General features: G+C 33.4%; 1 protein-coding gene across 5 annotated transcripts in view; it reads left to right on the forward strand.

The window, feature by feature from the left end:
• The window catches only part of ANO3 (anoctamin 3), a 375,533-nt gene that overhangs the window by 139,907 nt on the left and 208,382 nt on the right, over positions 1–27,244 (forward strand). For all 5 annotated transcript variants that reach the window (XM_051967103.1, XM_051967101.1, XM_051967102.1 and 2 more), the window contains one exon: positions 14,817–14,920. In XM_051967103.1, the coding sequence (XP_051823063.1) occupies positions 14,817–14,920 (104 nt within the window). The remainder of the gene's footprint in view (positions 1–14,816; positions 14,921–27,244) is intronic.

The raw sequence follows: 27,244 nt of genomic DNA on the forward strand, positions 1-27,244 counted from the left end.
CCTATATTAATGTTATGATGTCCATAACCTGTATTTACTTTTTATTGATTAGTGTGCTAATGTTTTTCAATTGTTTTTCTCCATAATATTATCTTGGTATGGGTTCTTCTAGATCTTTTCACTTTTCTCTTCATGAGTTTGTAGATTTCCCAGTTTTGAGATGCTATTTCTCAAGTGAGAAGATTATTCAAACAATTGAGGGGCAGGGACTAGATTGAAATGCTAGAACTAAAGAATTTGATTTCTCTGTTTTCCTCTGATTTAGCTTCTCTTCAGATAAGATATTTCCAGAAAATATCAGTTTTCTGGGGCTGGAAGAATATAGAAAAGTCAAAGAAGGAGAAAACAACTTAAAAGTTAAACGAGAACCAAGGATGGTGATTGTAACAGAATAGAGGGATGCTCCTTTGGGGAGGATTGACTTCAGTGAAATTTGTTATAGAATTCAAGATTTCTTTTGATCTCTTCTAATGATATTCCTATGCCATTTTTCTATCTTGAGTCTCTTGATAGCAAGTCCTCTCATTCTGAAGACTCTAATAATAATCTATAGCTTATCAATATTGGGCCTTCCCATGATAAATTCTACTAACTCCCTCTGACTCCTTTCCCTGTTCTACCCAACTTCTCCCAATATATTTCTAGTTCTCATTGCCTTAGGTTAGAAGATAATAAGTTGATGGAGCAGATTTATACCAAAACGTGAATGGTTTTTTTCCTATATATTTTATTTTTTAAAAGCTGTTTTGTTGTTGTTCATTCAGTTCTTTGTGACCTCATTTGGGATGTTCTTGGCAAAGATACTGGCATGGTATGCCATTTCCTTCTACAACTCATTTTATAGTTAAAGAAACTGAGTTCAAATCTGGCCTTGCTGATTCCAGGTCTGGTGCTTTCTCAACTGCACTATCTAGCTGCTCCCATTAAATGATGGAATTTCAGGAGGTGTTAAAGATCTGTTTGCAGGAAGGAAAGGAGATAGGACCCAATTTAAATTAAATTACTCTGATAATCCATCTGACTTTGGTAGTAGGATGGAGGAAAAAAAGTTTGTGAACTCTAAGCTTCTCCCTAATTTAAGTAAGAGGTTTCAATCCTCTTTTCCCACCAGGCTACTGATACTCCAAGTCTGTGACCAGGCCTTTGTTCTTATCTGCTATTAACAATGGTAACCTCATTTATTGTAAGGGATGACACACATGTATTGTTAAAGCTGAGGAAAAGATGCTCTCCAACACAATCCCATCTTAACTTGCATAATCCTCCTCCAAATACCCAAAGACATAACCCTTCCAGATACTTGGCATAGCTTCCTCTCAATTACCCAAAAAGATACAAAGAAATCAAGAAATTATACAGATGAAGTATATTGGTATATATTGTAAATTAAAAGTAGGAAATACTAATTTACTTTAAACCATAATGTTGCATACAGTATTTCCCCCAAATACAAGAGTTTTTTTTTTAATCCTCCCTGCTCACAGTCGTTTTTTCTTTGAAAGGAACCTTAGAAATCATATAGTCCAAGTCCTTTATTTAACTGAGGGGAAAACTAATGCTCAGGGAGGTTTGGTTATTTGGCCTAAGGTCATATACCTATAAGGACTATATTATAGATTTGCAGGTGAAAGGGACTTTAATGATAGTCAACTAGTCTATTTCCTTCATTTTATGAAAATGGAATCCTAGGTAAAAAAGTGACATGGTGAAGATTTCAACTCACATCTTCCAAATTACAAATCCGGCACTCGTGAATATCTTATAACTATGTCACATTATCCCTCATAAATCATAAAAGTGTGAGGTATGAAGACAAATAAATAGAAGTATAAATAAAGATCATTAGTCTGTTGCAGAGAACTCAATAAATAGTTTGCCATTTCATCTACAGAATATTAGTGTTCATAAGAGCATTTTTGAGAGGTTTCTGAGCATTAAGCTGCTGTCCTTGGATCACTTCAGTTGCATTTGATTTGGTAAGCATTTGAAAATTTGGAATTGCTGTGGTAAAAATGGGTTTATCTATCATTTTTAACCATCTGAGAAGGTTTAATTTAAATACATACACACCAACCATATGTAACTATGGGGAGACTAGAAATCATTAACTCCCTCCCCTTAGCAAGTTTCAAGGGAACTTTTAAACCACAGGATATGTGACTAAATTCTGTTTTTATTAGCCTTATAGTTAGGTTTATCTGTGCTTTAGCCTTGATGCAAAATCTTATCATCTAACTAATAACAACAACCATCTGTTTCATCAGCTGAGTAACAAGGATACAGATTGGTCATTTGGTAATGTAAAAATAGAGAGTAATGCAAGAATTCTTGCTTTGAGTGGACTGAAGAGAGGTTTTTAACAAGGATTCATTCATGACACAATAAGAACAATGAAAAAAAATTATTCACACTCAAGAAGCTTCCATCTTACTAAGTGAAATAGCTTATTCCATGATTAATTCTTTTGGTAGTTAGTTGGAATTTATGCTTTTCTAAATTCCCCTATGACCAATGACCAACATTTACAAAACTATTGGAGTAGTACTGTTAATCATATTCTAGAATTGAGAATCCAAAGAGAAATCATTGTCTTACACAATTTAGATTCATGTAAATAGCAATTCTCATAGCTACTTCTTAAGAGTCATTAGCTAAGGAAAGCAACTACAGATGTAAAAAATCACTTCACTAGCAATTTCTGATTTTCTAAGCCATCAGCATTGTTCCTTCAACTAAATTGAAAAGAATACAGCTCAGGGAACATAATTTGATGACCAAATTCAAGTGGAAGATGACTTCTCAGTAAGTTTCCCACTTCTTTTACATTTCCCATAAGTGACTACCTTAAGGAGGAATAAAGCACTGGGCCTTGTAGTCTGGAAGGTCAAGATTCAAACTTGATCTTAGTTGCTTACTAGCTATATTATCCTGGGCAATTGGAATTAATTTCACTTAATTTCTTTCTACCTTAATTTTCTTTTTTATAAAAATGAGAGAGGTGCACTTAATGGTCTCAAATATCCCTTTAAGCTTTGTGCATGTGATGCTAACATTTTGAGTGATGGCCCTGGAGTAAGGAAGACTTTTCTGAGTTCAAATTTGTTTTCAGACACTTACTAGCTATGTGAATGGGCAAGTAACTTAACCTTGTTTACCTTGGTTTCCCAATCTATAAAATGAGCTGGAGAAGAAAATAACAAACCTTTCCAATATCTGTCAAGAAAACCTCAAAAAGAGTCACAAAGAATAAGTCCCAACTGAAATGGCTGAACAGCAACAACAACAAAAAAAATATTTTGTTAAAAATTATATTATGATGAGTGTGAAGAACTTAAGTTGAATATGAAAGTTCTATTTAGCACACACCCACATTTTGTCATAGCTTCTTGGTGGATTTAGTATTTAAAATTCAAAATAGTTTTTTACAGAGATTCACCCATAGTCCTGGAATGTTTTTTTTTTTTTTTTTGATTTGTTCACTTTGTTTTGTTGTTCAGGCCACAAGGGAAAACCTTTTGATGCATCCATCCATTTGTCAAGAAATTATTTAGAACCAATTAAGTACTGAGCCCTATGTTAAGCACTATGGGAAATGCAAAGAAAATAGGAAACATGGTTATTATTAGAAGAATAATAGTGACTACTTGCAAAGTGTTTTAGGCTTGCAAAACATTTTCACTGCATTATCTCATAAGACTCTAAGTAACCCTGTGAGACATTCTGCCATAACAGTAAGACAATTGAATGTGTAAGGAAAGTATATCTCAGAGTAGTCATGTGACTCATCACAGATCACTGATTGCAAGTGACAAAGCTTGGCTATGACTTAAATCTCCTAACTCAAATTTGTGTATCACTTTTAGTTTACTAAGTAGAAAAATGTTTGAACTGGGAATACTTTTGACATTAGATGATATGATGTAACACATTCAACTCAGGAGTCAGTGGCTTGATCCCTCCTAATCATACACATTTTACAACACTGAAAATTTGGTTCCATTAATGCCTGATATGACACTGAGATTTACTATTATTAAGTAAAACTTTCAGTTTCAGGGTTAGTAAAGTTGAGGCTTAGAGGCCCAGGTCTTTGGAAAATTAAGTTTGAATTCTTCTTCAGAGACTTAATATCTGGGCAAATCATTTAACCTTCACAATTATTTTCCTCATATATAAAATGGGAAGAATAATAACCATTACCTCACAGTTTCCTCATCTGTATAATAGAGATTGAAAGAACTGTTCTTTGAGATCTCTTTCAGGTCTAGAGTTGGGATTTCTTTTAATTTTTTTTTTCAGGGAGGGCAGAGCATTCAGCAAATAAGGTTAGAGGATTAAAATCATCATCAAAAGCTAATAATCCCTAGCCTGGTCATTCTCCCAAACACGGACAACTATTACTAAGGATAAAGATAAAGGATTATTTTTAAATGTTCTAGGAGTAAGAAATCCATCATTGAGTACAATGGCTTTCTTCATCTGATGCTTTTCACTTAAACACTATTGACTATGTTATAAACAGTATGCTGAATTAGAGACCTTGGATGTCTGATGCAAGATTATCCATCATTCATGTCTCAGATAAAAAGCCTTTATATCATTCAGAAGGACACAAGCTTCGGGGAGGACAGTAGTTGATTTTCCTTTTGTCTTTGTCTGGCCAGTTCCTGGGATATTGTTAATTTGTTTTTCAGTCATATCCAACTCTCTGTAACTCCATTTGAGGTTTTCTTGGCACATATTTTGGTGTGGAGCTCCAGTTCATTTTACTGATGAGAAGCTGGTTCACATAACTAGTGTCTGAGGCCAGATTTGAATTCATGAAGATGAATCTTCCTGATTTTGAGTCCAGTGAGCTCTCCACTGTACCACCTAGCTGCCCTCATAATGTAGTGCTCTGCAACCAATAAGTGTTTATATATGTTTGTCAGATTGGATTGAATGGAATGGTTTGAAGTTTTTTTTTTTTTTTTAATGTAGCAGGTGCAGTTCTCTAGCAATTTCAAACTTTGAGAGAAAAGCAAAAATAAAGTTCTAAATTCCTAGATAAATATGAATAAATTAGTTTTAACAAAGAACTTTTTTTTGCACTTTACTCTTCTCTCTATGGGAAAATTACATAAAAGGATTTATTTGAATCCACAATGGCTTAGTTACTGAAATCCTTTTTGGAAACAAGAAAAGAGATATAAATCACAAGTTCTTAACTAGACATTATGAATGTATTTTTCTCAAAAATAAAATGTTTAGTAGAGTGTATAATTTTTATCTTTGCCTATTTAAAAAATGAATAATAGATTTAGAATTAGAAATACAACAATGCAACTTTAAAAGTTTCTTTAAAAATATGATAGTCAAATTTCTTACCCATCTCAGAGAGGGAAAAGGGAAGAGAGGAAGAGAAAGAGTGTTTAAAACACAATTTTTAAATGCATATTTAAAATTGTTTTTACATGTAATTGAAGAAAAAATAAAATGTTCAAAAAAAGTTTTGTAGAATTCTCCAGTAATTCCATATAGATAGACCAGGATATTTGATCATTGTCCTCCCCCAAGTTCCTCACCAATTTTGGTCATTCATTTTCTAACACTTTAATTTCCTTTTTTGATATTCAATTATTTAAAATTTCTATTTGGCACTCTGCCAATTGGGGTATTTTATGTGTTTTCACAAAATCATCTATTTCTTAAATTTTTGGTTTTACTAACATATAAAAACAGATTATAGTAATTACTTTCCATTTTGATTTTCCCCTTCACTTATTTTTAATTTGATTAGTTTCCTTCAACTTTTTTCATTAAGCTAAAAGTTGATCAATTTATTAGATTTTTTCAAATAACTAAATTTTGAATGATTTTATATCAGTTTTTAAAAATCAGTTTTATAGCACTTTACTTATTTTCAGTTGATCTATTTTTCATTAAATTTTGAAGATTTCCTCATTAAATTTATATTTATTGATCTCTTAGGTTTTTAAGTTTTAGTTGCATATTCACTTCATTAATCCTGCATTTTTTATTTAACTTTTTATTTTTTATTTTATTTTATTTTTTATTAACATTTATTTAATAAATGTTTTGGAGGATATATATTATATTTTTAGTGGCCCCATTTAGAAGGTATCAAAAATAGTTTGATTCTAAGAGCTCCAATAATTTCTTCCATTCCATATTTTTTTCTTTTATGTATCAGATTTGCCTAGCTATGAAAAAGAAGCATTTAATGCCTTGAATTATTGTATATATCTTTTTTCCAAATCAGGACTTTTTTCTTCAATTAATTTAGACGCTATGTCATTTGATACATTCATCCTTAAAATTGATATAGTTTTGTTGTCTATGTCTCCTTTAAGCATGATGAAATCAACTTGCTTATTTATATTGATGTTGCGGTTTTGTTTTGCTTTGCTGATGACATGATTTTGCTTCTGTTTTCTTTTTAATTCACTTGATGTAGAATAAGTTTTAATTCTTTTTATCTATATCTCTATCTACAGATAGCTATAGATATCTTTATTTATATATCACTTACCTTTTTAGATTTTTTTTAAGACTGTGAGGGTTATTTTTTTTTCCTATTTTCTTCATTTAATTAATTTGTTCAAATAATTCACATTTTAAATTATTGATTAGGTGTAAGAGTATTGTGTCCCTTTTCTCTATTAAAATCAATACTTGGAACTTATAATCAGTTTCCTGAAAGTGTTTAGGATAAACTTGTTTGCACAAATTTTCTACTGTATTTATCAGCCCTTTTCCTAGTTTGGGAGTTATATTCAAATCATTATTTTCCCTATTTATTTAGTTACTCATTTCTCTCCTCTATTCCCCTTTTCCATCTTTCATTTAAGTATTAACTTAAAATTTTCAGTCCTTTTTTTTCTGTTGCAACATTTTTGGGTTCTTTTTTCCCTCCTGCTTCAAAGAAAGAATTTTTTTTCTTCAATGTTTCTCTCCCTGTCTATTTTGAGATGTTATTTTTATCACTTTAGCTTTACTTATTTATCCTTTTTTATTTCCTTATTCATTTGTTAAGTTCTTTATATTTTTCAGAGAGTTACATAAAATGGAATTGTAGTTGATTGTGAAAATATTTGGATTTATTTTTTCTTATAATGGTCTGATTTCCAAGAAATAAAAATAGCTTACGGAAATATATAAATTCAGAAGCCATTTCTAATTGATAAATAAATGGTCTTGGTGATACTAATTAAGGTATTTCCAATAGATAACTCATCCAGACAGAAGAACAGAAAAGATATGTAAATTAGTATTATCCACATAAAAGAATCACCAAATTATCAATAATAGACATGCAAATCAAAATAACCATACGGTTTCACCTCTAAAGCTTACACCAAAGCACAGATAACCAAAGATGAGGATAGTCGATGTCTGAAAGGCTAATGAAAGAATGACACACTAATAAATTCTATCTCAAGAAGTAAATTGGTCCTACTATTCTGGAAAGCATTTTAGAAGTACAAGAAAGAGATAATGATCAAATCCTTTGATCTCACTGCTGGGAATCTGTCCCAAGAAGGTCAGTGGGAAAAAAAATGACCCTAGGTATATGAACATATCTATAGCAGTATTTTTCTTAATAGAAAATACCTGGAAATAAAACAGCTTCCCATTGGTTGGGGAATTGATTTTTTAAAAATATTGTACATGAATGTAATAGAATGCTATTATGCTATGAGAAATAATGAATATGAAGAATACAGAAAAATATGGGAAGACTTTATGAGTCTAAAGGCAGCAAGTAGAAACAGATTTTCTTTAAAAGTGATTATACTAATGTCATGGTAAAATTGAAATATTAATAGCTATTATTTGCTACAGGGCAATGTACTTTAAGAAACTATAGCAATAAATGACTTCAATGTAAGAGTATTGACAAAAAATGCTTATTTAGTTCTTATGAAAGTTTATATTGTTAAATTACTTATATTTTACATAGATTTTAAAGTGGATAAAACACTGGACTTAAAGTCAAAAAGTCCTGAGCTCAAATCTAGTCCCAAATTCTTAAAAGCCATAAGACTCAGGACACCTAAATTCTGACTGCTTCAGTTTCCTAATCTGTGAAGTGGGAATAATAATAGCATCTATTTCTGAAGATCTTCAGAAAAATAAAATGATTTTGTTATGTGCTTTGCAAACTATAAAGTATTACATAATTATTAATTTATTTAATATTATTTAAGTATTACTATTTTAAAGGCACTGAAAATGAAAGAAAAAAGAACAATGTTTAGTCTTCATATCCGACAAGTATTTTGTACCTGCTGTGTACCAGGAAGTTTACTAAGCACTGATATTCCAAAGACAAATATGAAATGACCCCTGTCCTCAAAGACAAATTTCAATCGGGTAGTCTATCCTAATAAGGGATGAGGGTAGAGTTGAGAGGTGGATAGAGGAGGACTTCTTAAACTTGTTGCATGTGTCACCCCTCTTTGATGAGAAATTTTTACAGGACTCATAAAACATACATATTTTATATGTATATGTACACATAAAATAGATGTACAAATCAATCATTTACTGATGAATTATAATTTCATGACCCCTCACATTCAGTTAGACAACCCCATGTGGGATGGGTTTCAGGAGCTTTGGATAAGAGTACTAGAGAAGTACAGGACCAATAGTATTGGGCTTTTTTCATTGTATTTTGGTTATGAGATTTATAGGAATCATTTTGTCTTTTTTGACTTTAAGACATATGCTCACTGATTCTTTTCCTTTATAGGAGGAAATTCAAGGGAGGCAAAAATAGATTTAGTAAAGGGTGTGGGAATTGCAATTTAGATGTAGAAAAAGGACTTTGGAAATCATTTGGTTCAGTTTCCTCATTTCACAGTTAAGAAAACTGAGAATGAGAGATATGAAGTCACTCATACAAAGTCACATGGCTACTAAGTGTCACAATCAGATTAGAAGTAGAGGTCTCCTAACTCAAATTCATATATGGAACCAGCTGTTCCATGGTATCTAAGTTAAGGGGAAGATCTTCAGGTGCCAGAAATCTTCAGAACATCTTAGCCAACATGAAAACGGCTGCCTGTAGTAAATACTAAAAAGTGTTTTCCTTCTAGCGGGATTATTGGTCAAAAACATTGGTGATTATTTTGTTTTATTCATTTTTAGCTCTTTGGCATATGTAATCACAATAAGTATCAAGTCCAAGAAAATAAATGAGACCACATTTTCTCATTTATAAAAAGAATCAATTTGCCTAAAAGATATACACAAATCATTGTAGATTTAAATCTATTAAATTGAATCTATTTAAATCTCTTTTAAAAGAGATTGATTGTTTTCCTTTTTTAAATATTATTTTTAACATTTTCCTTTTTCAATTTTGAGTTCCAAATCCTCTCAATCCCTCCCACCATTCCCCTGCTCACTGAGAAGACAAGCAAAATGATGTCAATTATACATGTGGGATCATGCAAAACATACTTGCATATTGGCCTTATCACAAAAAAGTAAAAATAAAACCAAGAAATTAAGAAAAGTATACTTCTAGTTTGCACTCAGAATTCATCAGTTCTCTCTCAGGAAGTAGATAGCAGTTTTTCATTATGAGTTCTTTGGAATTGTTTTGTATCATTGTATTGATTAAAGTAACCAAGCTCAGCATTACAATATTGCTGTTCCTGGGCACAATTATTTCCTAGTTGCCACTTTACTCTGCATCAGTTATTGTTTACATATGTTACATATGCATGTACAACATAAGTCTTGCAGTGTTGGTTTGGTTTTTTTTTTTAATTTTTGGTGTTGTTTTGTTTTTGAAATCACCCTTATCATTTCTTATAAGGCAGTGCTACTCTCTCATAATTAATATTACCATATATAGTGTTCAGTCATTTTTTAAAATTGATGGACATCCCTTTAACTTCCCATTCTTTATCAGTGACAAAAGAAGATGCTATGATTTTTTTTTTATATATAGAGGTTCTTTTCCTTTTAAAAAATCTTGTTGAGGTAGAGATACAGTAGTGGTGTTTGGGCCTCAAGGGCTATGCACAGTTTAATAGCCCTTTTAGCATAATTCAAATTGTTTTCCAGAATGGTTGGATAAGTTCACAATTTCACCACAGTTTATTAATGTACCTACTTACCCTCATCCTGTCCAGCATTTGTCATTTCTGATAGATTTGAGATGATACATCAGAGTTGTTTTAATTGCATTTCTACAATCAATAATTATTTAGAGTATTTTTCACATCACTTCAATTGCTTCTTTTGAAAACTGCCTGTTCATATATTTGACCATCAGTAAATTGGTAAATGGCTTTAAAAAATAAATTTGATACAGTTCCACAGTCAGAATATATTTGAAAAATGGGACCTTTTTTAGAGAAATTTAATATCATTTTTGTTAGTACATTGTCTATTGTACTTTTTAGCAAAATGTAGTTTCTCTAATTATCTTATGTATGCTTTTGCTTTGTCTGAGATCATGACTTCTAACCCTGCCTTAAAAAAATAAAACTTTCAGCTAAAATATAATAGGCTATACTCCAGCTCTTTATTTTAACTTTTGTGTGTCTTTCTATTTCAAGTGTGTTTCTTATAAATAATATCTTGATTTCTGATCCATTTTTCTATCCACTTCCATGTTATGGGTAAGCTCATCTCATTCACATTCACAGTTATGATTGGTAACTATATTTACTTCTGTCCTATTTTCTTCTATTTACTTTTTTTCTTTCTTTTTTTTTCCTGTCCCTTCTAAGAAGTCTGTTTTGCTTCTGACTGCTCCTTCCTGTAATAGGCCCTTCCTTTTATTACACTTTCCCACATTTCTTATTCCCTTCCTATCTTATTAGGTGAGATATTTCTATACCCAACTGAATTGTGTATATATTCTATCATCTTTGAACCAATTTAGATGAGAATGAGATTCAAGAATTGCCTATCAGCACCACAACCTCAGAAATTTCCCTCTACTATAAAAACTTCTCTTTGTATTAATCTTTTTTTGTTAGATAATTTTGCCCATTTTTCTTTTTCCTCCTTTTCCCAGTGCATTCCTATTTTTCAACCCTTCATTTTTTTTGGAGGGAGATTATCCCAACAAAATAGATTCAACTTTCTTTCTATGGAAATTCCTATAATGCCTTATAATGATAAAGATTTTAGGTGTTATGTGTATCATCTTCCCATAGAGTAATACAAATAGCTTAACTTTATTGAGTCACTTATTGACAAATTCAAGATTTTAGGTTTACCCTGTAACACTTTTTGCATCTGTGTTTGAATGTGATATTTTCTATTCAACTCTGGAATTTTCATCAGAAATGCTTTGAAATCCTATATTTCATTAAATATTTACTTTTCCCCTGAATGATTAACTCAACTTTGCTTTATTCTTCGTTAAAATTTAGGGTTTTTTTTTTTTTTTGCCTTTCAGAATATCTTGTTCCAGGCTCCAATTCTTTAATTTGAAAAGCTATTAAATTTCATGTGATGCTGACTGTAATTCCACAATATTTGAATTGTTTCTTTTTGCTCCTTGCAATATTTTCTCCTTGACCTGGAAACTCTGGGGTTTGACTACAATATTCCTGAGAATTTTCACTTTGATATTTTTTTCAGAAAGGGATTAGTTGATTATTTCAATTTCCATTGGAACCCCTGGATATAAGATATAGGGGCAGTTTTCCTTAATAAGTTCTTGAAATATGATGTCTAAACTCTCCTTATGAGAGTTTTCAGGTAGTCCAATAAATTTTTTTATTTATCATTTTTAATGCAAATTGAGTGGATACTCAGCAGTTGGTGAATGGCTGAATAACTTATAGTATATGAGTATAATGGAATATTATTGTCCTATAAGAAATGATGAACAGGCTGAACTCAGAAAAGCTTGGGAAGATTTACATGAACTGATGATGAATAAAATAAGCAGAGCCAAGATAGTAGTGCGTATGGAGTAAAAACAAGATTATGTGATGATCAACTTTGATGGACCTGGTTCTTTTCATAATAAAGTGATTCAAGGAATCCCAATAGACTTGTGATAGAAAAAGCCATCCTCTTCCAGAGAACTATGGAGAAAGATTGTGGATCAAAGCATAGTATTTTCACCTTTTAATTATTGTTATTAAAACTTTTTATTTTCAAAACATATAAACAGATAATTTTCAACATTCACCCTTGCAAAATCTTGTGTTCCAAATTTTTTTCTCCCTCTCTTCCCCTTCACCTCTTCCTCTAATTGGCAAGTAATCCAATGGATGTTAAATATGTGCCATTCTTCTCTAGACATTTCCATAATTATGCTGCATGAGAAAAATCAGATCAAAACAAAATACAAGCAAAGTACAGCAAAAAAGTGAATATATTATGTTATGATCCACACTCAGTCCTCATAGTCCTCTCTCTGGATATAAATGTCTCTCTTTATCACAAAATCATTGGAAATGATCTGAACCCCCTTGCTATTGAAAAGAGCCATGTCCATCAGAATTGATCAACGTAGTGAAAGGAAGAGTCCTACCAAAGTCCTGTAATGATACAGATATGGTGCTGATACCTAAACTGGGGGGGGGGGGTTAAAAAAGAAAAAAAAATCATAAACCAATTTCCCTAATGAATATTGATGCAAAAATTTAAATATTATCAAAGAGATTAGAAGTTATCATCAGAATAATACATCATGACCAAGCAGGATTTATACCAGGAATGCAGGAGTAGTTCAATATTAGGTAATCTATTTGCATAATTCATATATCAACCAAACTAACAGAAAGCATATGATTCTCTTGATAGATGCAAAAAAAGCATTTGACAAAATCCAATATCTATCCCTATTAAAAATACTAGAGAGTATAGGAATAGGTGGAATTTTCCTTAAATGATCAGTAGCATCTATCTAAAACCATCAGCAAGCATCAGATGTAATGGGGATAAACTAGAACCATTTCCAATAAGATCAGGGGTAAAACAAAGTTGCCCCCATCACTGTAACTATTCAATATTGTATCAGAAATATTAGCTTTATCAATAAGAGAAAAAAAACATTAAAGGAATTAGACTGGGTAATAAGGAAATCAAATTATCATTCTTTGCAGATAATGTGTTTAGAGAATTGTAGAAAACCAACCAAAAAAATACTAGAAACAATTCACTTTTTATTGTTGTTGCTTGTTGTTTATTTTTTAATTTTTTTCATATTTTCCCTTTTGACCTTATTTTTCTTGTACAGCATTATGAATATGGAAATATGTTTAGAAGAATTGTACATGTTCAACCTGTAGCAGATTACTCTCTTGGGAAGGGGGGAAGAGGGAAGGAGAAAAATTTGGAATGCAAGATTTTTCAAAGATAAATGTTAAAAGATTATCTTTGCATATATTTGGAAAAATAAAATACTATTGAAAAAATCTTTAAAGAGGATAAATAAATGAATTATTTCTCTTTCCTTGATCTATTTTCCAGGCGAGTTGTTTTTCTGATGAGATTGTTCACATTTTCTTCTCTTTTTTCATGTTTTTGACTTCTGTTTTTTTTTTTTTTTTTTTTTTTTTTTTGATATATCATAGCCATTAGCCTCCACTTACCAATTCTAGTTTTTAAGGAATTGTTTTCTTCAGTGAACTTTTTCTATATAATCAATTCAACTTTTTAAAATAGTTTCTTCAGTAATGTTGTGCCTTTTTTACCCATAATTCTCTCTTCATAATTTGCTTGTATCCCTTTCATTTCTTTTCCCCAATTTTCCTCCATTTATCTCTGAGTTTATCTTCTAGGAATTTTTAGTGGGCTTTGGTCCAATTAACATTTTTTCTTTAGGATTTATTTATAGCTGGCTTCATGTTGTCATCTCAAGTTTGAATCTGTTTTCCCTGACACCATAATAGCTTTTTTAGGGTCAAGTTCTTTTTTTATCATTGTTTGCTCATTTTTTCAGTATTTTTCTTGACTTTGAACTTTGTTTTAAAATGGTACTCTGCTCCTCTCAGAGTGGAAAGTTACTTTCCCAAACTTCAGGCTTTTTCATACTGCTGTTTTCAGAGCTAATTCTGGATATTTACAAGTTTTTCATGGCTTTTAAGTTGATATGATCCAAAAAGAAATGTAATCACTGATTTCCTGGTCTGTGTTCTGTTTTTTATCCTGGAAAGGTCCCTGTTTCCCTGAAACAAGTTGTAGTGGTCCTCTCTGCGTTGGAACTGTGACCAGAGCCCCTGTTCCCTTATGGCTGACCACAAGTGTTCCTCTTCATCCTGGAACTACAATCCAGAACTATATGTGGGCAATAAAATGCGAACACCAAGTGTTATATCCAATGCCAGAAAAGGGTCCCCTGTAATTTCTTTCTGACCATTTGTCTGACTCTTTTATTAGTTCTAGGCTGAGAACACCCAAAAGTACTGCCACAGCTGTCTCTGAGGCCCATCACTGTTGCTGCTACTATGTGTGCCATTGGCACTTGATCCCAGTATCACGGGCCTTTCCTAATGACCTTCCACATTTTCTTAGGCTGGAAAAAAATCTCATTCTGGTCTTTTGTTGGTTCTGTCACTCCAAAATTTGATTTGAGGATCAAAAAGTTGCTTGGAGGGGAATGTTAAGAGAGTTCAGGTTGGCGACAGACTGTAATTCATCATCTTGACTCTGTCCTTGAGTATTATTTTCTATCCCAGTAATAAAAAGAAAATTGGGGGGGAGAGGCATTCAAAAGAACTTTCTAAGTGTCTAAGCAGCCATTCCCCCACCCAATTAGATTCCACCTGTTCCAATTAATTAGGTACTTTAACAGTAGAAAAATTAATTTGACCTTTTTTTTTCAGATGTTGGAAAAGATAGTTATGTAGAAGATTCTGAACATGGTACTGATGAAGCTCAACTCATCAAAGCCAAGGTCACCATAAGAAAACCAGAGACGATGACTAAGGTATGCAAAATGGCAAGTAGGAGTGAGTTCCTAATGTTTAAACCAGGATCTGCTGTGTCATCACTTTTCAGTTCTTTCCAAGATCACTTAAGGTCACAAGGGATGGTTGGTTTAAAAGTAGAAGATGAATTATGGAAAGGGAATTTAAAATCATTAAGGGAGTTGTAAGGGAATAGTTTCTAAGGTTGTTCAGTCATTTCAGTTGTTACTGATTCTTTATTACTCCATTTGAGATTGTGTCAGCAAAGACATTTACATAGTTTGCCATTTCCTTCTCCAACTCATTTTACAGATGAGGAAACTGAGGCAAGCAGGATTGAATGACTTTCCCAGGGACACAGAGCTAATAAGTGTCTGAGGCCAGATTTCAGCTTCAATTGTCCTGACTCCAGGTTCTGCATTCTATCCACTGCAACATATATTTGGGAAGGCAATCTTTTTTCAATTCTTGATTTCAACTTCCATGTCAATAGCTCTTCTCTGTTATTAATTGATAAAATCAAATACTTGGAGGGATAATTTATATCTTTGTAAAATGCATGTGTCAATCAAGCAAACAAACAGCAATCATTTATTATCATCTTCGTGCCAAATATTAGGTAGGCCCTAGGGAAACCAAAGCAAACAGAATACAGTCTCTGCACATGTCAGAGATGATATACAAAAGATCCATGTTGAGGAAGGTTTTACATTAGTTATTCTCTGTGAGCCCTTTTAACTTCTATAAAATTCCAGTGGTACACATTGTGAATTTTACAGAGAGAGATAACAGTCTAATCCTTGGTATCATGTCATCTTTGGATATTTATCTGCTGGGTTAGTGAGCTCCCTGGCATTTTTTAGCTACAGCACTTAGCATAGAGCCTATCACATAGCAAGCACTTAATAAAAGTTTGTTGATTGACTGAGCCTTCATTTCCCAAGAAATTTATACCTGGAAGGTAAATGAGCAATACTAATAACTTGGTTTCTAATTCTCCCTGAGCATCAAAGATCCTGTTTCCATATATGTGATTCTATTTTTCTTTATTCTCTTTATTAGTTATAGAAGATTTTTGTTAGAAATACTATCTTAAGTTTCAAAAGTAACACTGTCAAAGTCAAGTTTCAATATTTTAAACACAGGGAAGTTTGAGGAAATAACTTTTCCCTGATAGCTCCTTTTTATTGAGTTTGAGAATGAGAATCAGATCATCAGCTTCAGTTTATTTGCCCCCAAACCTAGCTGGGCAAAACAGTATGCTCTACCACATGATCTGCCTATGAGTCTGTTTCTTGGCTAGCTAAATCAAGTATTTATTGATGACTTAGTATGTGTCTTATATTGCTTTTTGCAGAGAAAGATAAAATTTTCTCCCCATCCTCAAGGCTCTTAATATCTAATTGGCCTTACCACTTAATGTTTTTTTTTTCCCTACTCAAATCCATCCTCTAATTTAGTGTTATCAATACTTAAGAAACTCTACTGGTATTTAGGAAACCACATATGAACATTATTTAAAATCTTTTTTTTTAATTTATTTTTGTTTGTTTCCAATTTCCATTTTAATCCAGTTGAGAGCGCACTAGGAAGGAGTCTTGTTAGCTATGGTCATGGTGGTTTGACACCTGTATATAGCAAAATCTTTTCCTTAATATGGAAGTCTGATCCATTTCCTTCATTCCTTTCCTAGTAAATCCAATCACCTTTTGGATCAAATATACATTCTGAAGTTTGGCATATAAAGTCTTTTGTTACCCGATCCCAAAGTATCACTTTTCAGTCTAATTCAGAACACACATACATCCCTCCTTAGACACCCTTTGGTCCACTAAAATTTGGTTTACTTATTATTCCTTATAGGTGGTACTACATTTTTCATCTCTGTGACTTTGAATAGAGACTGTCCCTTCTATCTTAAATACATTGCCTCCTCATCTCCATATTTTAAAACTCATAGTCACCTTCATGAACAAATTTAACTGAAGTTTTCTACATGCAACTTTTCCTGGTCCCATAAACTGGTAGGACCCTCACTCCCCAAATTAATTCATATCAATTATGTATCTATATATGTCTGTGTTTTCTCTTCCAATTAAAAGTAATTTCTTTGAGAACAAGACCAATTTACTTTTATATGCTTATGACACTAGCAGCACATAGTAGGGATAATTGATTGAGCCTCAATATGAGAGAGCTGTATAAAAGTCATATGCTAGCTATTAAGTTTCAGAGGTAGAAGATCCTAACCCATAAGAGATAATCAATAATGTTTGACTAATTGATTTTGAAACTTTAACTCACTTAGAGAACAATGTAAGAATAGTAAAGGGATTGAAAATCTTAGACTAGATTCAGATGGGACCTAAGTTAAAATCCCATCTCCTGTGCCCAGGGAAGTAGTTCATTAGCTTTGTAAGCCTCATTTCTTCATCTGCAATATCATCATTAAGATAAGGCACCATGTGTTACCTGATAGACAATGGAGTCCAAGAGTCTTAGACTGTGAATATGAGTAGGACTCTGCAAGTCTTAAAACATTATGTTGTAATTCTGTCTTTTTAGCAAACAGGGAAGCAGGCAATACTGGGAATAAATATTCTATCCCCATCCTCTAGAGCTTGTGGCAAGAAATTGTTCAGTCCTTGCAGGTCATGTCTACATAGTGTCTCAGCACTAGTTAAAATGCTTTGGGAGATGCAGTGGCCATTGGGCATCTAAACCTCCTGCTTCTCGGCTATATATCAAGTGATACCCATTTGTCAACTACACATAAATGTCTGATATTCGAATCTGAGCTGTAAGCTGTGATAAATGGTAGCTATTTTCTGGGTCTATAAATCCAGGCCCATGCTTAAGCCAAATAGATCTCTAAAATCAAGGAGAGATGCTTTATGAGAGGTGGGAGGATGAGAGGCAATGGTAGGAATTGATATTTATTTGGTTTTGACCCTGAATTCCCTCCAACAATACCCAATTCAATAAGCCCTGCTGATTTAGAGTTTTACATTTTGTTGATGACTCATCCTTCCTTTTAGGAGTATCCTTGATTTTCCTGGACTATGAGGCAAGGATGCCCTCAGGAAGCGATTCAGGCTGTTTATACTAACCTAGAAGGACATGAGCCTAGTACTTAGGAAATTGTTGTGACTGGCAGCAGCTATAAGTGTTGCTATTACAGGTTTTACAAAAATAATTCCTTCCTTTGCCATCAGTCTGTCAGTGAATATTGGTTCTGGATGGCCAGAATCTGGATACTGTGAGATCAGGATTAAAAGAGAGAGCAAAAAAACTGAGAAAACAGATCCATGTCAGATCTGTCTGGAATCCTTCATGTTGGAACATAAATTATCTATCCTAAGAAGCACAGTGGACAGAGTACTGGACCTGGAGTCAGGAAGACTTCAGTTCAAATTCTGCCTTAGTTAACTACAAGGTTCTTGACTATGTGCAAATTAGTCACTATCAACTTGTTTCCTCATCGGCAAGATGTGTATAATAATATAGCCCCTACCTCTCAGAATTGTTAGAATCAAATGAGCCAATGCATGTAAAGTTATTGGTGAGACTTAAGACACCATATAAATGCTAGATATCATTCCACAATAATGGAAGGTATATTGTATTTGTAATTAAAGTACTTGGGTTTCATTTGTGATCCTTTTACTACTTATATGGATTTTGATAAGTTTGCAAAATTAAGTGATTGAGCTGGCTGCCATATTACTCCTTTCCAAGGTCTCAACTCTTGATCCAATAGTGAGAATGAGCTTATATGTGGGTATACCCAATGCCCAAGTGTCCTAAATGCAATATTATGGTGGTTCTTTAAGGTGATAGGAAAGCAAGCCATATCATATGGGTTACTAAGGTTAGCCAAAGAAACATTGTCATGAAATATATTAAAGCATAAAGAGGCGTCTCAGTAGCAAATGGCTAAAATTCTGGGCTTGGATTCAGGAAGACTTGAGTTCATATGACATCTCAGGTACTTTCTAGTTGTGTAGTCCTGATCTCTGTTTGTAAACCTACAGGTGCTATATTTGTGACTCTGGGTAAGTTACTTAACTCTAAATCTCTTAAATGTAAATCACTTTAATCTCTTAATAATACCTTAATGGTACTTGTCTCACAGTGTTGTTCTTAGAATCAGATGAGATAACAGGTGAGGCACTTTGCAAACCTAAAAATACCATATAAATATTATAGATAATATAACTTAGAGTGAGGTGATTCTAGTCAGTTCCAATGGTCTTGTGAAGGGGAGAGCCATCTGCACCCAACAAGAGGACTGCGGGGACTGAGTGTGGATCACAATGTATTCTTTTCCCCTTTTTGTTGTTGTAGTTTGCTTACTTTTTGTTTCCTTTCTCCTTTTTTCCTTTTTCTTGTGCAGCATGATACTTGTGGTTGCACATTTAACTTATGTTGGATTGCTTGCCATCTAGGGGAAAGGGTGGGGGGGAAAAGAGGGAGAAAGAAATTTGGAACACAGGTTTTGCAGAGAGGTAAATGTTGAAGACTATCTGTGCATGTGTTTTGAAGATAAAAAGCTTAAAAATAAAATAATAATAATAAAATCATTTATTATATATGAAGAGTCATCATGTAAAAAGAAAAATGGCAAAACCAGAATTAACTTATTCTCTTTGGTCAAAGAGGGCAGAACCAGGTCAGAGATAAGACAGATAATCACCTTAAGAGACACTCATTTATGAAAGAGACAATTTCATATACCCAGAGAGCTTTAAGCAGAATCTGCATAGCCATTTATTAGTGACATTGGAATAGAAGAGATTAATTCCTCAGGCAGGGCCTTGGACTAGGTGACTTGAAAAGTCTCTTCCAGCTATCACATCTTATTATTCCTTGTAGCTCTCTGATCACCCAGTAGGTGCAGTAACATATTTTCCTTGGTTCCCTGTTCTTTTTTAGAAACAATACTCCTTGTGTCCTTGGATGATATCTTTGTTTCCTAGTAAACTCAGTGGTTTTCTCAAAATTTACAGAATACTTGAATGTTTGTTTTCCTGTCATAATTCTCCTTTGATAATCCTGACTGGAGGCCGGTAGATTTTCCTTTAGGGAGACTGATTCTACAGTCTGATAGTTGCTTCTTACAAAGAAAAATTATCTGTCTGCCAACCAAGGAATCTTGCCTTATCTGAAATCTGACATCCTAAACTGGATCTTCTGCTTTTTTCCCTATTGTGTGTCTTACTTCTAAAATTTCAGCTAATTATTAATTTATTTTTTTAAATTCAGCTGGGTAACACATTGGATAGAGTTCTGGGCTGGGAGTCAGGGAAACTCATCTTTGTGTTAAAATCAATTTTTAAAAATCTGCATAATTTTGTTTAGTTTTTCTTTTTTCTTTTGAACTTTCCAGTAATTCACCCACCTGGAGATATTATTAGTTTAGTTTAATTGTATTTATTGCCAAGTGCTTGCATATAATTGACAAGTGATGTAATTTCATTAATACTTTAATGAAGATTAATGAGATAAGGCATTTTTTGAAAATGGCCTCCTAAGATCATAGCAAATCCCCAAGAAGAAATGCCTGACCAACTTGAGGACATCATATAGCTCCTAGCAGCATGATCAGCCATAAATAATAGCATATGGGGTCTGGATCACAGATGTTGCTTTTGAAACAGATTTTGGTATTGAGCATCCCCAGAAAAAAAAAAAAAACTATAAATAACTTGATGTCATGCCTAGAGGCATATTTATAACAACAGGATGAGCCAAGTTCATTAAAACAGTTTAATATAAAATTTTAAAACTAGTTATTAATTCAGGTTATATGAAAGAACCTATCAGTAATTATTCAAACAAGCAAATATGACCCCAGGCTTGAAATTGGAAACATAGAATTCCCTCAGATTGAAAAGAATATTTTTTCCTCACATTTCTAAAATCAGTTATGTGCATAATATATATCTTGGGTGCAGACAGACCATGAGAAGAGGGAGCAATCATCTGCTTACTAGAGTATCTAGCCAATGAAGAGATAGAGATTCAAACCCTACCAATCCAACATCCTGTTTGCTAAACTGCTGCCTTTTGCTTTCTCATTGGTGTCCTTAACTGGTCACTCTTCACTCTAAATCGTACTCTTCTCAAGTTCCCAAGAAATATTCCTAAAGCTTGAAGTCTGATTGTGTCACTGACCTCAATAGATTGAAGTGACTCCCTATTACCTACAGGATGAAATAAGTCCTCTGTTAGCCATGTGATGCTTTTTACAATGTGCTCTCCCCTAACTTTTGATATTTTTACATGTTCTTCTCTATTTACCTTGAGATGCATGTACAGTGATCTAGTAATCACTATTTGCCACCTATGACATCTTCTGAACCCCAAATGCTCAACTTCCTTATCTTAGCCTCTTTGTTCTTTCCTGGTTTCCTTCAAGACTCAGTTCAAATCCAACCTTTTGTAAAAATGTCATTCTCATTCTACCTGACTATTCTCTCTCTGATATCTTTCCATCTGTTCTGTATATATCTTGTCATATTTAGTTATTTACATGTTGTGTTCCCAAGAAAAAATATGATCACATTGAGGGCAGGGACTTTTTTTCACTTTTCTTTGAATTGTAGAACATAGCACAGTGTCTGGCACATAGCAGAAAGCTAGTGTTTGGTGACTGACTGAGTACTGAACTACCTACAGTGTGAACTAGTTATGTAATCACACTTGGGGTTATTTTGTTTTTTATTTTTTCTTAAGAAGTTATATAACTTTATTAAAAAATATAAAATCCATTCTAGCCCACAGGTCAAACAGAAAGAGGTGGCAAGCCAGATTTGACCTGTAATTTGCTAACTCCTGTTCTATATAAAAAATATCTTCAAATATTTGAAAGGTTATCAAATGAAAGAGAAAATAGAGTTTTATTGCATGGCCTAGATGGGAAGAGAGGCTGGAGAGGGAGATGTGTGAGCTCATAACCAGAGAGGGATTGCCTTGAAAGGAGATTTATCCAAAGCTAACACAGACTGGTTGAACTCCTCCATTGAGAATAAACTCCTTCCTACTGATGCAAAGATTCTATTAACTCCTTCATAAATGTTGTTAATGAGCTCCGTCCTTCAAATGCAGGTTGAGTGAGTTGAGTTCTGAAGTCCCTTCCAAAGCTAAAAACCTATTATATGATATTAGATTAGGATGGTTTAACATGATAATGAGTTTGTTAATAATAGTTGGCATTTATATGGTTCTTAAACTTTGCAATTACCTCTAGGATAAAATATAAACTTTGGTTTACTTCTAAAGCTTTGTACCATTTGGGTCTAACCTGCTTTCCTTGGTCTACTAGACCCAATGTAAAAGGATCCCCGTTTCATACCCTGTGTCCCATCCCAAAAGATCTACTCTATTCCTCACTCATGATTCTCTATTTTGGTTTCTGTGCCTTTTCACTGTTTGTCTCACATTCCTGGAATATATTCTTTCCTTCCCTCTACTTCATGTGTTCTCACTCATCCTTAGCACACAAATCTGGCCATATCTACTGCTTGAAGCTTTTCCTAATATCCCCCCTACCAGTATTGCCCTCTGTCCCAAACTACCTTGTGTTTATCTACTTTGTTTATAATTGCACCATATATATTTTATATATACTTGTTCACTCTTCCTCACCCACCTCTCGCTTTCAAATGTAAGATCCTTGTAATTGAAGATTTATTTTTTTGTACTTGTATCCTGAGAGCCTTCCACATTGACTTGATAAATAGAAAGCAATTAAATATGTGTGATTGTCTCATTTGTTCTTTACAATGACCCCTGTGAAGTAGAAATTAGAGATATTATTATGATGCTTTTATAGATAAGGAAGTGGAGGCTCAGAGGTTATTTGATCATCCATGATCATATAACTGTTTATTATCAGGGGCATGATTTGAACCTGTGCTTTTGGATTCTAGTTTTTATATCCTCTCTCTGTTTTATTCCTTCTACAATGAAAAGATATCTGAATTGTGCTGTAGTTAGGAAATGAGTTAAAATAAAGGTATTATTCTTGAAACATTGATGACATCTTCAGCTTGTTCATTTAAAAAAGCCCTAAGTTGGTTTTGTTGGTATCTGAATTTCTCTCAGGACATTTAGGAATACAATCTTAGTATCTCATGAATTGTTTATCATGCTTGGTTTGCAAATTTGTAAATACGTTCCTTTTAGAATTCCATTGTCTCAAAGCACAGATACCAGATAATACCCTTTTAAATATATATATATATATATATATATATATATATATATATATATATATATATATAAAACCAGGCAACATTCGAGTAAATATTTGTTACAGTCTCTTAAAGTTCTCATTTTTAATGAGAAACTTATTCTCTGCAGTTTGACAAGGAGCAGTTATATGGAAATAACAAGAGGAAAGATGCGCACAAAGCAGGACCCTTCCCCAAAACATATCATTGTCCCATTTGGACCACTGCCTGTCCATCTTGCCACTGGACTCCAGTGCTTCTGAAGGAAAGAATAAGGATGATGACTTGGTGCTCTTAAATCCAATTTGTGCCCAAGTCAAAAATATCATCCTCATGATGTCTTTGATCTGCTTTGAGTATGAAGGATGAACAACAATCCTTGTCCCAAGTTCACTGTAAAAAAGCAAACAAACCCAAGATTGGGAATGTGAAAGCAGCTTTCTGGCTGATCTTAAGAAAGCAAATTTTATTTATTTATATATATATATTTTTTTTTTCCTCTTTTCTCTTTTTTTTTTTTACATGAAAAGAAAAAGTATTGATTAGGGCTTTTTTCTTGTTTGTTTTCTTCTCAATAACTTAGCTAAATGTCCCTGTTCTGCAAAGTGCCATAACTATTTCAGTTATTGAGTAAAAGGAAAGGAATGACTCTTAACTTAAACATTACGACGCTAACACTCACCTCTGTAATTAAGCTTCTTTTTGTTGCTTACCTATATTGACTTCATTAAAACTGCTTTAATTTTATGTATTATTTCCTTTTAGCTCTCTTTGCTTTGCTCTGCATTACCTAATAAGAGCGTGCCTGTGTTTCCTGAACTTCTTCATATACATATTCCTTCTGGGGTTGTGATATTGAGGGAATGATTTCTAAGAGAATTGAGCAAATGATGAAACTCTAGTAATAGTCTTGAATAGTGACATTGTGAGTAGTAAGCTTCTTGTGACTAGGGACTCTGTATGTTGTTGTTGCTACTGTTGTCATTGGTTTACACCTTAGCACCTAATACATTATGGAGTGGGGGTAATATGATACAGAATTGTGATTTTAAAAAATGGACATTATTTGTGTTGAAACTCTAAAGATATAGATTTGTGATTTATGAACCAATCAACAAATTTTATGTAGCCCATAGGTGCCTGATATTTGTAACTAGCTATTTTAACAAGTGTAACGAATACTTTGAAAAATTAAGACACTTAGCAATGATCATGTAGCCGATATGTCAACAGGCAGATTTGAACTCCAGTTTTCCTGACACTAAGTCTAGTTCTTTATTCTTCATCCCAGGTTTCCTCTCATCTTGCATGTGCTAGATTCGTTGAACAGAATGGCATTATTACGAGTTGGAATATCCTAGCATTATATAGAATTCAATAATGGAATTAAACGCTATTGAGAATAGTGAGGTTTTTGTTTGTTTGTTTGTTTTTTTAGTCACTGGTAGTAACTATAGTCATCCAAGAGAGGCTGAGTGATCACTTGGTGAAGGGATTCATGTTCCAGGTTAAAAGAAATTAAACAACTCACCTCCATCTTATTTTCCATCTCTGTCACAGATTACCCTCTTCTTAACAATTTACCCATACCAAAATAATTTTGGTAATTGTGTGGAAGACAGATTGGGAAAGTAAAGAGAGGGAGACAGGGAGACTAATTTGGAAGTCATTTCAGTAGTCTAGACCAGAGGTGAAAGAGAAATTAGTCTAAAGGGATGATTCAATGAACAACAACAAAAAAGAGCAGTTCAAAAAATGGCACAACAGTAAAATTAGCAAGAAGTTGAACATGAATAAATGTGTGGGGTGAAGGAAATGAAAGAATCAAGGATGATTTACCAGGTTGAGAAGCTGGGTAAATAGAAGGATCATGGTGTTTAAAATAGAAATGAGTAAGCTGGTCAAAAAATCAGGGGGAGGAGTGGAAAGCTAATGTGATTATGAGATGGAGCTACCCTTTCACTTGCTGGGATCTAGGTTTCAGTTTCTGAATATTTTTCTGAATATACAATATATTTTATGGTCCAGAATGGAAAATCACCATTTATGTATATTCCAGGGCTACAATCCATTCATCAGCACACTAATAAGCATTATAGCAGTTGTGATACCTGCTTTCTTCATATTCAAAGGGAATTATTAATAATCAGCATTAATCTTTGCTGAAATACTTATGGGTTGCCATATTTCTTAAATAAAAGCTGAACTTGGGATATTGATACTAGAATAAACAACTTGAAAAAACTTAAACCACGAGCCATATGTCCTATTTAAGTAAAAATTGCTGACTAGAGTGTTCTAAGACCGAATCCTACAAATGATGCTGGCATTTCATTAACTGAGTATCTCTTAAGGAGACCTTATTTTTCCAAACATTTTTATGTTAGCAAGTTATATTGTAAGCATCATAAAAACAATGGACTTCCAGTCAAAAGATATATTTGAATCCTGACTTCCACTCTGATTAACATTGTGATCTTCAATAATAACGATGATGAGAGCTCACATTTTCATCACCTGTTTAGTGTTTACAAAGCAGTTCCTCCTAGTAACCTTATGAGGAAGGAAAGGGAAGATTTGATACATCCTCTATTGATGAATAAACTGAGTCATTGATGAGTAAATTGACTTTCCCCTGGCTTCACAGTTATGGTCATATTTCAGCCAAAATTCTTATCAGGCTCTTCACACTCCAAGTGTAGTATTTTTCCACCAGACCATAGGGCCTCTGGGAGATTATATGAGGTCCAGAGGGATAATATGAATGTTTTACATTGGTTCTCAAAGCTTCAGTGTCCTCAGCTACAAAAATAGGGAGAATAATATCTCACTTTGCGGTTGTAGGAGACACTCCAAAAAAACAAAGAGTACCTTAGAAATGTAAAGTATTATTCTGTACATCATTAATGGCATCCAAAGCAGTGTTTCCACTGAGTTCAATTTGTTACCTTCTTCTACACTGCTGTTCATCCCAGTGCGGGATGATCATTTCCCTAATGGCGCAAAGAAACATTTACCTCAGACTTTGGAATATTTCCATGTGTCATGGATGGAGCATCTTTGTAGCAGAGTCTCAGGAACTATTTGCAATTAGCCTATTTGAACACAATTTGTGGTTTGTGTTCTAAATTGGATGAGCAGATATAGAATGCATTTCTAGTTCTTTATTTTATTGAGTACCAAATCTGTGTAGAGTGTATAGATAAGGAGATGCCCAATCACAGAAACAATTTCTCATGTATTTGTGTGTGTAAAACCATGCTGTTAGGACCCTCATTGGGATATTGGGATCCTCAATGCTATTTTCTTGCTGTTCAGTCATTGTCAGTCATTTGTGACCTCATTTAGGGTTTTCTTGGCAAAGATACTGAAGTGATTTGCCTTTGTCTTCTCTAGTGCATTTTTACATATGAGGAAACTGAGCAAATAGGTTTGGCTTTGAAGCCATATTCAAGCTCGGGAAAATAAATCTTCCTGACTCAGGGCTTGCATTCTCTGCACTAAGTCACCTAGATGCTCATATGTAGACATTTAAAATGAGGAACTGAAGTCATGTGGATGTCACGAACATAGATAATTGAACACAAAGTAAATATAATAAGTAATGTGGAGGAAAATAGAGTCCTAATAACTGGTGGGGTCATGAAACACTTCTTGGAGTGGGTAGCATCCAAGCTGTTCTTTTAAGGAAGACAAAGATTGTAATACATCAGAGGGAAAATAAGGTGAAAAATAATTGCTTTCCCAGGCCTCACTATTGCATCCAGATGTATTTTCATGAATCAATCACTCAACACATATTTAAGTGCCTAATGTATGTCAGACACACTACTAAGCAATGGTGCTATATAAGTGAAGTAAACTATGGGGGAAACAATCTGAATAGATGATGAATAGAAAGTGAATTCAAGGCAGATTTCAGAGTAGTCAGGGTTTCAGGAAAGAATTCATCGCTTTTAAGTTCTTGATTTTCCTAAAAAAAAAAAATGACATGGTACTTTTTCTTCTAAGGTCTTGGAGAATTACCTAGAGTAAGTATGAGAAATACCAGCACCAGGGGCCACAGGCAGCCCCCAACACTTGACAGTGCTGACTAACCAGATTAAA

The sequence above is a fragment of the Antechinus flavipes genome, chromosome 6, assembly GCF_016432865.1.
Source record: "Antechinus flavipes isolate AdamAnt ecotype Samford, QLD, Australia chromosome 6, AdamAnt_v2, whole genome shotgun sequence".
In the NCBI taxonomy this organism is placed as follows: Eukaryota; Metazoa; Chordata; class Mammalia; order Dasyuromorphia; family Dasyuridae; genus Antechinus; species Antechinus flavipes.